The 12,351-nt window shown below is 37.9% G+C and overlaps 1 protein-coding gene across 4 annotated transcripts in view; it reads right to left on the reverse strand.

The window, feature by feature from the left end:
- RASAL2 (RAS protein activator like 2) overlaps positions 1-12,351 on the reverse strand; it is a 502,399-nt gene that overhangs the window by 228,341 nt on the left and 261,707 nt on the right. For all 4 annotated transcript variants that reach the window (XM_033915463.1, XM_033915461.1, XM_033915464.1 and 1 more), the window contains exon 4: positions 4,044-4,150. In XM_033915463.1, the coding sequence (XP_033771354.1) occupies positions 4,044-4,150 (107 nt within the window). The remainder of the gene's footprint in view (positions 1-4,043; positions 4,151-12,351) is intronic.

Consider the following 12,351-nt stretch of genomic DNA (forward strand, 5'->3'; position numbering starts at 1 on the left):
AGCATAAATACTTAAGATAATGTGTGAACATAAAAAGGTGAAGCAAGCAAATGGTAATGTGACAAAGGTGATAATGTCATACAAGAACATATTAAAGAGAAAAAGTAAAAATGTACAAATAATATCGAGTGTCTCTGAGTGTGATTGAAATATATAATGATATAGTGCAAAAGGATGCAAAGATTTTTAATGACTAGAATATCACTGAATGAAAAACTAGAAATAAAGTGACACGTGTCAAATGAAAAGCAATTAATATCAACATAGGGATACGTGACAGACGGAAGAAACAAATCACAAATATAAGAAAAGAAAAGGGAACCAGAAGTGGTGGTGAAACGAGAAATGGAGCAGACCAACAATAAAAATAAACCAAATCTTAATAACCGGAAGTGATACTGCATAATGAAAAAGGGGCAGTGAGTATGTGAATAGGAAACCAGCATATAGGTAACAAAAAACTGAAAAAACATACCATGGTGGTTAAGGTATAAAGCAAACTGCGTAAAAGATAACAAACTGATGAAAATAAAAATGATAAGTCATGGAGTCAATAAAAGCATTGGTCCTAAAACATTAAGAACAGAACTGAACAGGTTAAGAATATCTAATATGTACAGTGGAGGGTGACTGGGGCTTATCTCAAAACGATTTCGCTGCTTGCATTGGCATGCCAAATATTTCTCCGTGTCCCAAATGCTGCCAATTAGTGTCTGGATATTCTGCACTACTTGCCAATGCAGATAGGGAGCAGGATGCGTTACAAAAGCTGATGTAGAACGCTGATTTTGTCGGGGTCAGAGCGGAGCTCTCTTCTGCTACATCTTTTCAGGCAGGCTGCATCACATGACCCCGAAAATGCCATATATATATATATATATATATATATATACACACACACATATAGGTATATATATATAAATTAAGTTAATTGCATCAGTCCTCTACCATTTTATTTTTCATGAGGGAATCCCAGGATATGTTGTGATATCTGAACTTCAGAAATTAATGAAATATGATCAGATTTTGTAGCAGGGGATTTTTTTTCTACACAACAAAGTGACATTGAAAAAGTCACTCTTCAGCTTTGTCTGACTGCATATGATATGTGTCTAGGCAACAGGGAGATCCCATAAGGTTTGACCATCACTTCTAGCTGGACTGTATTCTGTTCCATTTAAAAGGAAGCAGAACTAAAAGGTATACATTATTCCTGTATATCCAATTATACAGTACTTCATATTATACGTAATGAAGAAAGTCATCCCATAGAGACTTCATGTCAATTTCTTATGCGTCTACTGAATTTGTTCAATTTAGATATTTATTATACCTCACATGGAACAGTTTTATTGGATATTCTAAAGAAAAGAAAGCAAAGTTATTTGGTGTTTTCATTCTCAGCATTTTTCTTTTCTGTTTAATCTCAATCCTGATAATAACACAGTCACTAGCAAATGACAGCAGATAAAGGACCTGTGTAGTTCATCTAGTTTGCTTAACAGTCGCATTTATTCTCAAGGCAACTAACAGGTAATTATTCATTTTACTTGCTAAGTTTTAGTATAAGATGCCTTCCCCTCTTCCCTGAGATCAGTGAGACCTTTGCTCAGATTATTTAAATTTAGTCTTAATACTTATAATTGCTCCTAATCCTTCTTGCCGCATATGGGACGGAGACTGTAGAAGGCTGTTCAGCATTGTCTTCATTTCCCCACTGCTGAGCTTCCATTTAAGTACCACTACGGTGCATTGAATGTCCGCTAGTCTCTGTAATTTTTGAAGAACAAAAAAATTGATTCACCCCTGCCCACCCTACACCAATCAGGATTTTGTAGACTTCTAATATCTTCTCCTCAGCTGTCTCTTTTACAAGCTGAAGAGCTCTAACCTCTTGAGCCTTTCCTCATATGAGAGAAGTTCCATCCTCTTAATCATTTTGGTTGCTGTTCTTTGAACCTGTTCTAATTGTACTAAATCTGTTTTGAGATACAGTGATTAAAATTGCATACAAAACTCAAGGTGAGGTCACACCATGGAGCAGTAGAGAGGCATTCTGGCAAAATTATGTCCTACCTATTAATTTTCTTTCCTTTAGACGCAGCAGATGAATCCAGAGACAAGTGGAATAGCACACATCTACCAGCAGGTGGAGATAGAGAACTGACTCGCAGGTGTATATCTTGGATGGAATCCCTCCTGGCCAGCCAGTATCACTCTTGCCAAAGCATCAGGAACAATTCAGCGACACATCAACAAACTTCTTTCCCATAAGCAAAAAGAACATCCTGATCCACCAAGGAAACCAATCTGCGTGAGAAAAACCAAAACCCCTCTCCGAGAACACAAAAGGGTGGGGCTCTGGATTCAAATTAACAGGGAGGACATAATTTTACCTTCCTTAGTGCTGGCAACAGATGAATCCAGAGACAACTGGGATGTAACAAAGCAAACCTGAAACCGGGTGGGACAAACTTGCTGCTTCCTGACAGATGAAAACATCTAAGGCCTTAGAGGCTGCACAGCCCTTTCTACTATCAGGAAGAGTATAAAGAGGTAAACCGACCTCCTAAATCATAAAGAACATAAGGATAGTGCCAGAGCACTTTATATCCTCTCGTCTAAAAACTCTGAAAAAAACCCAACCAGCCTTAGGAGGAAGTAAGACCTGCTTGACCCCCTGAATCCCACCGGATAACTAGAAGATGGGGGATTCCAACACAATTTACGCAGAGAGAGAAGAATCCAATGTGTAACTCGTGAAAATAATGAGGACCTAATGTCCTATATCAACTGGCCCGCAGCCTCAGAGGAGGCCAGCCGTCCCCCTACCCACTCAACAGAATGATCCCCTAACCCGTCACTTAGCAGACCGTGACGTCTGAGGACCATCTGACTGGGTGGAAGAAGGCTTGGGAGGATGCCCATATCGCCTCTGAGCAAACCTAGACCTGGCATTGTAGGACATGTCATACAATGCCCTATACATCGATCTCCCTGGGCTATGCCTCCTGGTATCCCTAAAATGTGGTCTAGAGGGTAGCGACTGAGACAAATTCCTTGTCCTATCCTCCTCTTAGACTTAGAGTCTCCAAATTCCTTAACTAACCTCTCCAGGTCTTCTCCAAACAACAATTGACCCTTAAATGGCAAATGTACCAAACTTAGACGCCGCAGCTGCTGCCCAATGCTGCAGTCATAAGCGCCTCCTAGACACCACAGCCAGGTAAATCTGCTTAGCTGAGGCCTTAACCATATCATATAAGGCATCTGCTAGATATGCCAGCCCTGGCCACACATCCAGAAAATTTGGGGGTAGAGCCACCCTGGACTCTAATATACCATCCGTGATCAATTGGACCACATTGAAGACAGGCCCGTGCAGTTCCACTCTGTGGCCAGTTCTGGTATCTTGGAAATAACTGGCTGATTCAAATGGGGATATCTATTGCTTATTATGATCTCTAAGTCTGCCTGGCTAATAACTATTAATAGCACAGTCCTGGAGAAACTTGTAAAATATATATATATTTTTTAATACAGCCATACTACTACATTTGACTCCATAATCTGGCAACAAGCTCAATAGTTTAACTGTACAAGGACTAAAAAAGAAAACTCTTAAAATCTGCTTTAATTTGTTATTGTTTCATGAAGTGTCTCTGATGTTAAATAAATTATTTAAAAACTTATATCTTTGTTCAGACATTCTGCTAAGAGGGGGTAACACATGGTCCAGAGAGTTTTTAATGAAAAGGAAAAAGTTGTTGGCTGCTATTACCATAGCTGAATGGTCTACTGAAGATTTATATATGTGATCTTTATTTTTTTACTATAAACCAGCTAGGTGGTTAAAGTAAAAAAAAAACAGGTGTTAGGCGGGTAATAAGTGCTTGAAATAAATAAGCAAAAATATTTAACTGTTACATATTGTTATTCCATACCACTCATGATTTAAGTAGGATCTGTATGGGCAGAATTCTACTCTCTTGACTCTCCAGGAAAATACTCTATGCTACAAGAATGATTATGGCCATACTTACTGATACTTTGAAAGGAGACGTGTTTGAGGCATCCATGGAGTTTGTCTTCTCCGATATGCTGGTCCCTGAGATGCTTCTTCTGCGAGGAGACCTCTCTGCAGGTACCTCTGCAAAAGGAGAGGGGGGAAAAGATGAAAATAAAATCAATATTTCCATCTAAGTTTCTGTAAAGTTAAAAAGATAAATAATGTTGTTGGTGTTTTTTGTTTTTTTTTTCAAATATACATTTTACATTCATAGCTCCAATTCCTGTATAAAAAATAAATAAATAAACAAAGATACAAGCAATAGGAAATTCAAACAAGCAATACAATTTCTAATCCTTCACCTACCAGTCAATCCCATAAAGATACATTAGTGGACATAAAATATGATGGCGAGAAGCAAATCATTATCTGTCTAGTAATAAATTAATCAGTAGTTTATAAACATGTATACTGTAAATTTATGTGGTACAGCACCTGGGTCAAACAAATACAAAATTTTATACATACAAATAGACAAACCTGTACCTTTATTGCAACTGCTGCCCATCTCTAATACATATGCTAGTGTTAGTTGTAATCAAGTTTAAAAAAACCAAAAGAAAATAAACTGTAGGCGCAAATGAACTAGGGAATCACATTCTGTGAAGCATACTCATCTCCTTGTCCTAATGAGACAGAACAAACAAGTGTACTCTAAAAGCTGACAGTTTTGATGCCTATAGACCTCATTTTAATAAAAAGCAGAAGCATAAACATCCATCCCTGAGGCTGGGGATCTGTGCTACTTCTACTTCAGCAAAAATGAATCTCAAGTCTCCTTCTCTTTCTCCCTGGCAAAACACACAGGACTGCAGTTATTCAATCAATCCTTTTGATGGCACATCTTCATCAGTTACTTTCCAGCCATTAACACACGCCTAACTGCTGTCTACCCCTTAGAAAAAGATCTTCATTAAAGCACCTGATTCACAGTACTAACAAACATTTAAGGAAATCTGGAGCCAGACAGTGCCACAAGAGCAATTTATCCTTCTAATTAAACTCTCTAAGAGGCACATTATTGCCAGTATAGCTCCACATTAGATTTTACTTCATTCATTGCTTATCTCTGAAGTCCAAAAAACAAAAAAGCAAGGCACACACAGACCTAAGAGCCATAGTCTAATGATGTCATTTGCTAGGCTTTGCCTGTAAAGAGGCAGAGTCTCAACAACAAGCATTCACTGTCACTTAAATGTTAGGCACAATGTACAGAGAAGACGTTCATCAAAATTTGTTGCTACTTCAATAATCAAAAGCCAATATCTGTAGTTATTAACTGGAAAATACACAGGATAAAGCAGATGTAAGGCCAAATGGTCATTATATGGTCATCACCAAGGACCAGGTAGTCAGTCTGCCGAAACTTAAGACAACAGAACAGAACTTGTGGTTGGTAATCTATAGCCTGTTCAGTAGAATAATAATAATAATAATTAATTTATTCTTTTATACCGCCATTACCAAGAGTTCTAGGCGGTTTACACCATAAGAAACTGAACAATCAGCGAACTACATTCATACCATAAAAATAAAATCATTATAAAAAGTTAAAAATGAATTACAATCTTAAAAATACCCAACTAAGAAATAAATTTGTCAAACAAAGAAGACTTAACTAATTTTCGAAAAGAACAGTAAGATTTGGCTTGATGATTACAATCACCAAGTCAGGATTGTAATTTACCTGCCTGAAACGCTAAAGTCTTATCAAAAAAGGTCTTATATCTGACACCATTTGGCTTAGGATAGACAAATAAGCAAGAACTTCTTGTATTCCTTGATGGTCTATATAACTCAAAATAAGGAGACAAATAAATTGGAGACTCTCCTGATATCAACTTAAAGTAAGAAAATTTAAATAGAACTCTTGCTTCCAACCCAGTGGGCTAATATGGTCATTCTTCTTTAAACCAAATATCAGTCGAACCACGGCATTCTGAATTATTCTCAGTCTTCTTAAAATTTTTTGGGAAGATCCCAAATAAATGATGTTAGAGTAATCCAGAATGGGTAAGATCAATGATTGCATCAATAGTCTAAAAGACACTGGATCAAAATATTTTTTTAATGGTCCATAGTTTCCATAATATATAAAAACATTTTTTACCACCAAATTTGTATGATTGATCCAAGTCAACTGACGGTCAAGCGTAATTCCCATAATTTTAATGGAACTGGTTATTGGATAGGCATATCCATTAAGACAAAGCAATGTTTCTGTTATTTTATCATTAGGATTGGCTAAAAAAATTTTAGACTTTTCTGTGTTAAGTTTCAGCCTAAAATTAATAGTCCAATGCTCTATCTGAGATAATATAGAACTGACTGCAATCCTGCGCTTCTGGGGTATTTTCATTTTTATGTAGCTTGCTTCTTGTAGTAAAGTAGTAACATAACTGGGATGACAGATTTTGACACCAAAATGTAGACAGCCAATACTGCAGAAGTATATACTTTGTCAGATTATCTTGATACAATTTTCTTATCAGTTATAGTCTATCTTCAAAGTTCACGAATGAAAATATATACATTGCTCTACTAAACAAGTACACATTTGAGGTGAAATTGAAGTTAATCATAAAAACAAATCTGCATCTGCTTTTAAATGTAGCACTTCTAGTATACAGTAATATCGATACAATAATAAAGAAGAAAACGCTTTGTTATAAAAATTATCACAACCAAAGAAGAAAGTGTCTAGAAGATTATGCTAAGTCTCAAATTAGTATAAATGATTCTTATTGCTAGCACTGATTGATTCACTCTCTGTGTGTCAAGTGCCTCACAAAAAAAGATGAGAATGAATGTAGTCCCTCTTCTCTGCTATAGGCTCCTAGAAGACTGCAGCTTATAATCCTGGACCTTCAGTTTCTTCAGTTATTATCAGAGCTGTATAAATTACTGAATATTATTAGGAAGTGATACAGAAACTAGCAAAGCAAGCACCATGTAAAATCAGTTTCATGCACACAGCACAATTATAGTACAGGGCTGAATTCAAATATATGCAATTTGTTCCCAAGAAAACAGCAAACACTTAGGTACTTGTCTAACCTCATTTACTCATTTCAGTATCAATGAAGCTGCTATACTTTCCAAATAGCATTTTTTTGCTGAGTCATTTGGAAATCTATACCATCTCCAAAATTAGATACTGGTTCCTTCTCCTACCCCCTTCTCCATGCTTAAACATCACTCTTATATTCTTTTCATCTGCTGTAAAAATCAGTGAACTTTATGGAGTTTGCATTCATTTATATCCAATTTCTGAACAACTTATTCTCAAGAGCTGAAGCCCCAATGTTCTAAAGTTACTGTTAAAATCCTGTCATTGTAGTTCCAGTAAATTTTCCAATTTCAGAAAGACAAGCGTTGCTACAAAACTTTGCATGCAAATGAACTCCAAGGAGGTCCACGGAAATTCCATCAGATCAGTCCTTTAGGGAAAGTGACTGACATATGCACAGAATAATCCACGAAAAGAGGCATAAATGTGTGCATGTGTCAGAAAATGTTAGGAAGAAAAAGAAAAGCATAAAGGGCTTTCAAGTATAGGCAACCACACTTCATTTATTGAATAAACGCGACATGGGCCATGTATCAGCAAATCTGCCTGTATAAGGCATATAAAATAACTATATATAAACATATAAATAAAACTAACATATAAAATAACTATATATATAAATTAAAATTACCAGATATAATAAACTATTACATTAAAAATGCAAGTCTTGCATAAATTCATTGCATAGAGAACATTTGAATTTAAATGAAAATCATGCATAGATTCATTGCATAGAAAATTGAACATATACATAAAAATAAAAAACACATGCTACTACTACTACTACTATCCATTCAGTCGAGATGACATTATATCCAATTTGTAAAAGTGAATAATTGAATAATTTGTAAAAGTGAATAATTGTAAAAGTGAAAATTGAAAGTAGGATAATAGCCAGGTCAAAGAAAGTGACTTCATTTAAAAATTCAATTATGCAAAGTCTGTGTTATGCTAATGTGTGGTCCATAGTGCCTTAAAAGTAAAACATACCAAACAGACCAAATCACCATTTGTCAAAGTGAACGGTGATTTATATGTTTTTCTTTAAAGACACTATGAACCACACATTAGACTTTGCACAATTGAATTTTAAACGAAGCCACTTTCTTTGAATTGGACATTATCCTACTTGGGCATAACACTATTTTCAATTACTGTATATTGTATATTTGAATATAAACCGAGGTAACCTTCACCCCCCCAAAAGGGAGGAAAAAAAAAAAAAAAGGTTGACTTGAATATAAACCGGGGGAGGGTTAATATTAAAGTGATGTCTGTCCTATCAGGTTCTGCCCCCTGCCCCCTCCCTCTCCTGCCAGTCTCTGCACCCAGCCCCCCTCCTTCCCTGCCCGGTTCTGAACCCTATCCCCCCCCCTCCCTCCCGATGCCTTACAGGCCTCCACCAGGTCTGATGGTCCAGCAGTGGGCCGGGACAGGAGGGATCCCTTCTACCTCCTGTCCCAGCTGACTCTAAGAAATTTTACTTCCTTCCCCATCCCTGCATACCCTTCGAATCCCTGGTGGTCCAGCGCTCACTTTAATATTAATGACTGTTATATTACCATTTACATATTATCATCAGAGGATGCTATGAAGCATGGAAAATACCACGTAGAGACATTATATGCATCAGAAAGAAGCTAAAAAATTTTGACACTAAACCAGTTAGAACAGGCATAATGTTGATTGTTAAAGGCACAATAAGTTTAGAACATCAGGGCCTGAGAATGCATAGAAAGACTAATATTTTACAACAGAAGAAATAAACATTTCAACAGAAAAAATATTCAGTTGAATAAAGAATAAGACTGATGAAGTGATTTAACAGTGGATTTAGTTGGTACATGACTCCGTCAACAAACTTTCTAAAATTTCATACTGTATATATTTAGCTCGAGAAAGCAAGATACAGACAAGTTACAAATGATCAATGTTTCAGTTTTGGTGATTCAATGGCAATAACAAAATTTGCTTTCAGTTCTGTTTAGAATTGAAAATCATGTCACTGATGCAGCCTCAGAATATGAAACACCTACTTGATAAAGCAATACTAAAATTTGCTAGGTTTAAAATGCTGCCCTTTAACTCTTCTTGACAATCAGATCAGTGGCACTGATGACAAGCCAGCAGCATGGAGACACAAAGGCCCAGATTCTCTTAAAAGCAGTCACTGATCGCGTGTCAATCAATCCACAGTGTCATTTTTAAAAAAATTGCACCTTCAAGAAAAGGTAGGCACTGGAAATGTAGGCCATTGTTTCCAAGTCTAAATTTCTGGCGCCTATCTTTGATTTTTTTTTTTTTAAACCTACATAGGCCTAACACCACTTCCGGCGTTAGCCACTCCTATAGCGGCATTAGGTACCATAAAATGCCTCTGAATGCGTGATTCCAGCACTGGTTTTTTTAGGCGCCAATAGGCACCTTGAAAATCATTTTAAAAGGTATTTTAAACGGCATTTTTTCACTTCCTACCAGTGCCTAAGTTATGTAATGTAATGTAATGTAATTTATTTCTTATATACCGCTAATCCGTTAGGTTCTAAGCGGTTTACAGAAAATATACATTAGGGTGCATTAAAATTATATGTAAGATAGGTACTTAGAAATTCCCTTACTGTCCCGAAGGCTCACAATCTAACTAAAGTACCTTGAGAGTAATAAAGAAGAGAAAAATAGAGATAGAGGAAAAGATAAGAAAATAAACATTCTGACAGGTTGAAGAGAGGAGAGATAGGAATAGATGCAGAAGGGGGAACCGTTGAACAATAGAATTCTGGGGAAATTTAAATGATAAAAATAAAACAAAACAAGTGGCAAAACAATAAATGAGATTAAAATAATTCATAAACAGGAAATAAAAATAAAAATAAAATCAAAACATAGTCTTCAATCCACGGTTTCAGCGTCAGTGATGAAGTGGAGCAAGTTAGTAAGTAAGTAAGGAGACTGCTTCAGAAGAGGTTGATGGTGATTGTAGGAATTTCTCTGCTGCGAAAAGCCGCCTGGTGCTGGTGTTGGTGCTATTGGGGGCTGACAGGGGACCCCTGTTTTGCTGCTGCTGCTGAGGTAACGAGATCTGAGTCGAAAAGGGGCTACTGAAGCCGGGCATGTTCATCGCAGCGCACGGCTTGTGCGACACCGGCGAGAAACTCTGGAAAAAAGCCGGGCTAATGGACGATGGGATCCCAGGGTAGAAGTTCTCAGTCTCCGGGCCGGGCAAAGCATTGATCTGGTCGTTGTCACCAGGGTTAGGTGCGCCGGAGACAGGAGGAGGCGGCGAAGAGGTCTGTACCGACCACAGGGTGCTGAAGCCGGTCATAGGGGGTGAGGTGGAGCCTCCCAGGGCCGGGGGACCGGCCATCTCTTGTCTCGGCAGTTCGCTGAAGCCGGCGCTTCCTAAGCCTCCGCCGCCACAACTCAGCAGGTGATTCCCGGGGGGCTTCAGAACGATCTTGGCTGTGGCCTGCAGATAGGCAGTGGCGGCGGACGACGACGGCGGCGACACCACAATGGCCTCCGTGGCAATTTATGGCGTCATTTATAGATTATGGCCCAAAAAGCACATATGCCTGGTCTCTGCGATTGCTCTTCTTTTTCTTATTAACATTAAGAACATAAGAATAGCCTTACTGGGTCAGACCAATGGTCCATCAAGCTCAGTAACCCATTCTCACGGTGGCCAATCCAGGTCACTAGTACATGGCCAAAACCTAAGGTGTAGCAATATTCCATGCTACCAATACAGGGCAAGCAGTGGCTTCCCCCATGTCTTTCTCAATAACAAACTTTTCCTCCAGGAACTTGTCCAAACCTTTCTTAAAACCAGCTACGCTATCCGCCCTTACCACATCCTCTGGCAACACATTCCAGAGCTTAACTAAATCTCTGATTGAAAAAAAAATTCCCTCCTATTGGTTTTAAAAGTATTTCCCTGTAACTTCATTGAGCGTCTTCTAGTCTTTGCAATTTTTGACAGAGTGAAAAATCGATCCACTTGTACCTATTCTACTTCACTCAGGATTTTGTAGACTTCAATCATATCTCCCCTCAGCCGTCTCTTTTCCAAGCTGAAGAGCCCTAACTGTTTTAGTATTTTCTCATACGAGAGGAGTTCCATCCCCTTTATCATCTTGGTCGCTCTTCTTTGAACCTTTTCTAACGCCACTATATCTTTTTTGAGATAAGGAGACCAGAATTGAATGCAATACTCCAAATGAGGTCGCACCATGGAGCGAAACAGAGGCATTATGACATTCTTAGTTTTGTTAACCATTCCTTTTTTAATAATTCAGAGCATTCTGTTTGCTTTTTTGGCCGCTGCTGCACATTGGGCGAAAGGTTTCATCATATTGTCTACAATGACACCCAGATCCCTTTCTTGGGCGCTAACCCCCAAGGTGGACTGTGATTCAGGTTATTCTTCCCAATGTGTATCACTTTGCATTTGTCCACATTAAATTTCATCTGCCACTTGGATGCACAGTCTTCCAATTTCTTAAGATCCACCTGCAATTTTTCACAATCCCCATGCGTTTTAACAACTTTGAACACTTTAGTGTCATCTGCAAATTTAATCACCTCACTCGTCGTTCCAATTTCCAGATAATTTATAAATAAGTTAAATAGAACCGGTCCCAGTACAGACCCCTGAGGCATTCCACTGCTTACTCTCCTCCATTGAGAAAAATGACCATTTAACCCTACCCTCTATTTTCTATCCGATAATAGATCCACCTATCTCATGACTCTTTAATTTTCTCAGGAGCCTCTCGTGAGGAACTTTATCAAAAGCTTTCTGAAATTCTAGATACACTATATCAACTGGTTCACTTTTATCCACATGTTTATTTACACCTTCAAAGAAGTCAAGCAAATTTGTGAGGCAAGATCTTCCTCGGCTGAATCCATGCTGACTGTCTCATTAAATCATGTTTGTCTACGTATTCCACAATTTTATTTTTTATAATCATTTCTACCATTTTGCCCAGCACCAAAGTGAGGCTTATCGGTCTGTAATTTCCCAGATCTCCCCTGGAGCCCTGTTAAAAAATCATCGTAATATTGGCCACCTTCCAATCTTCAGGTACTACAGACGAATTTAGCAACAGATTACAGATCACTAACAGCAGGTCAGCTATTTCATGTTTGAGTTCTTTTAGTACCCTGGGAAGTATACTATCCGGTCCTGGCGATTTATCACTTTTTAACT

This window comes from Geotrypetes seraphini, chromosome 12 (assembly GCF_902459505.1).
Source record: "Geotrypetes seraphini chromosome 12, aGeoSer1.1, whole genome shotgun sequence".
NCBI classification, from domain to species: Eukaryota; Metazoa; Chordata; class Amphibia; order Gymnophiona; family Dermophiidae; genus Geotrypetes; species Geotrypetes seraphini.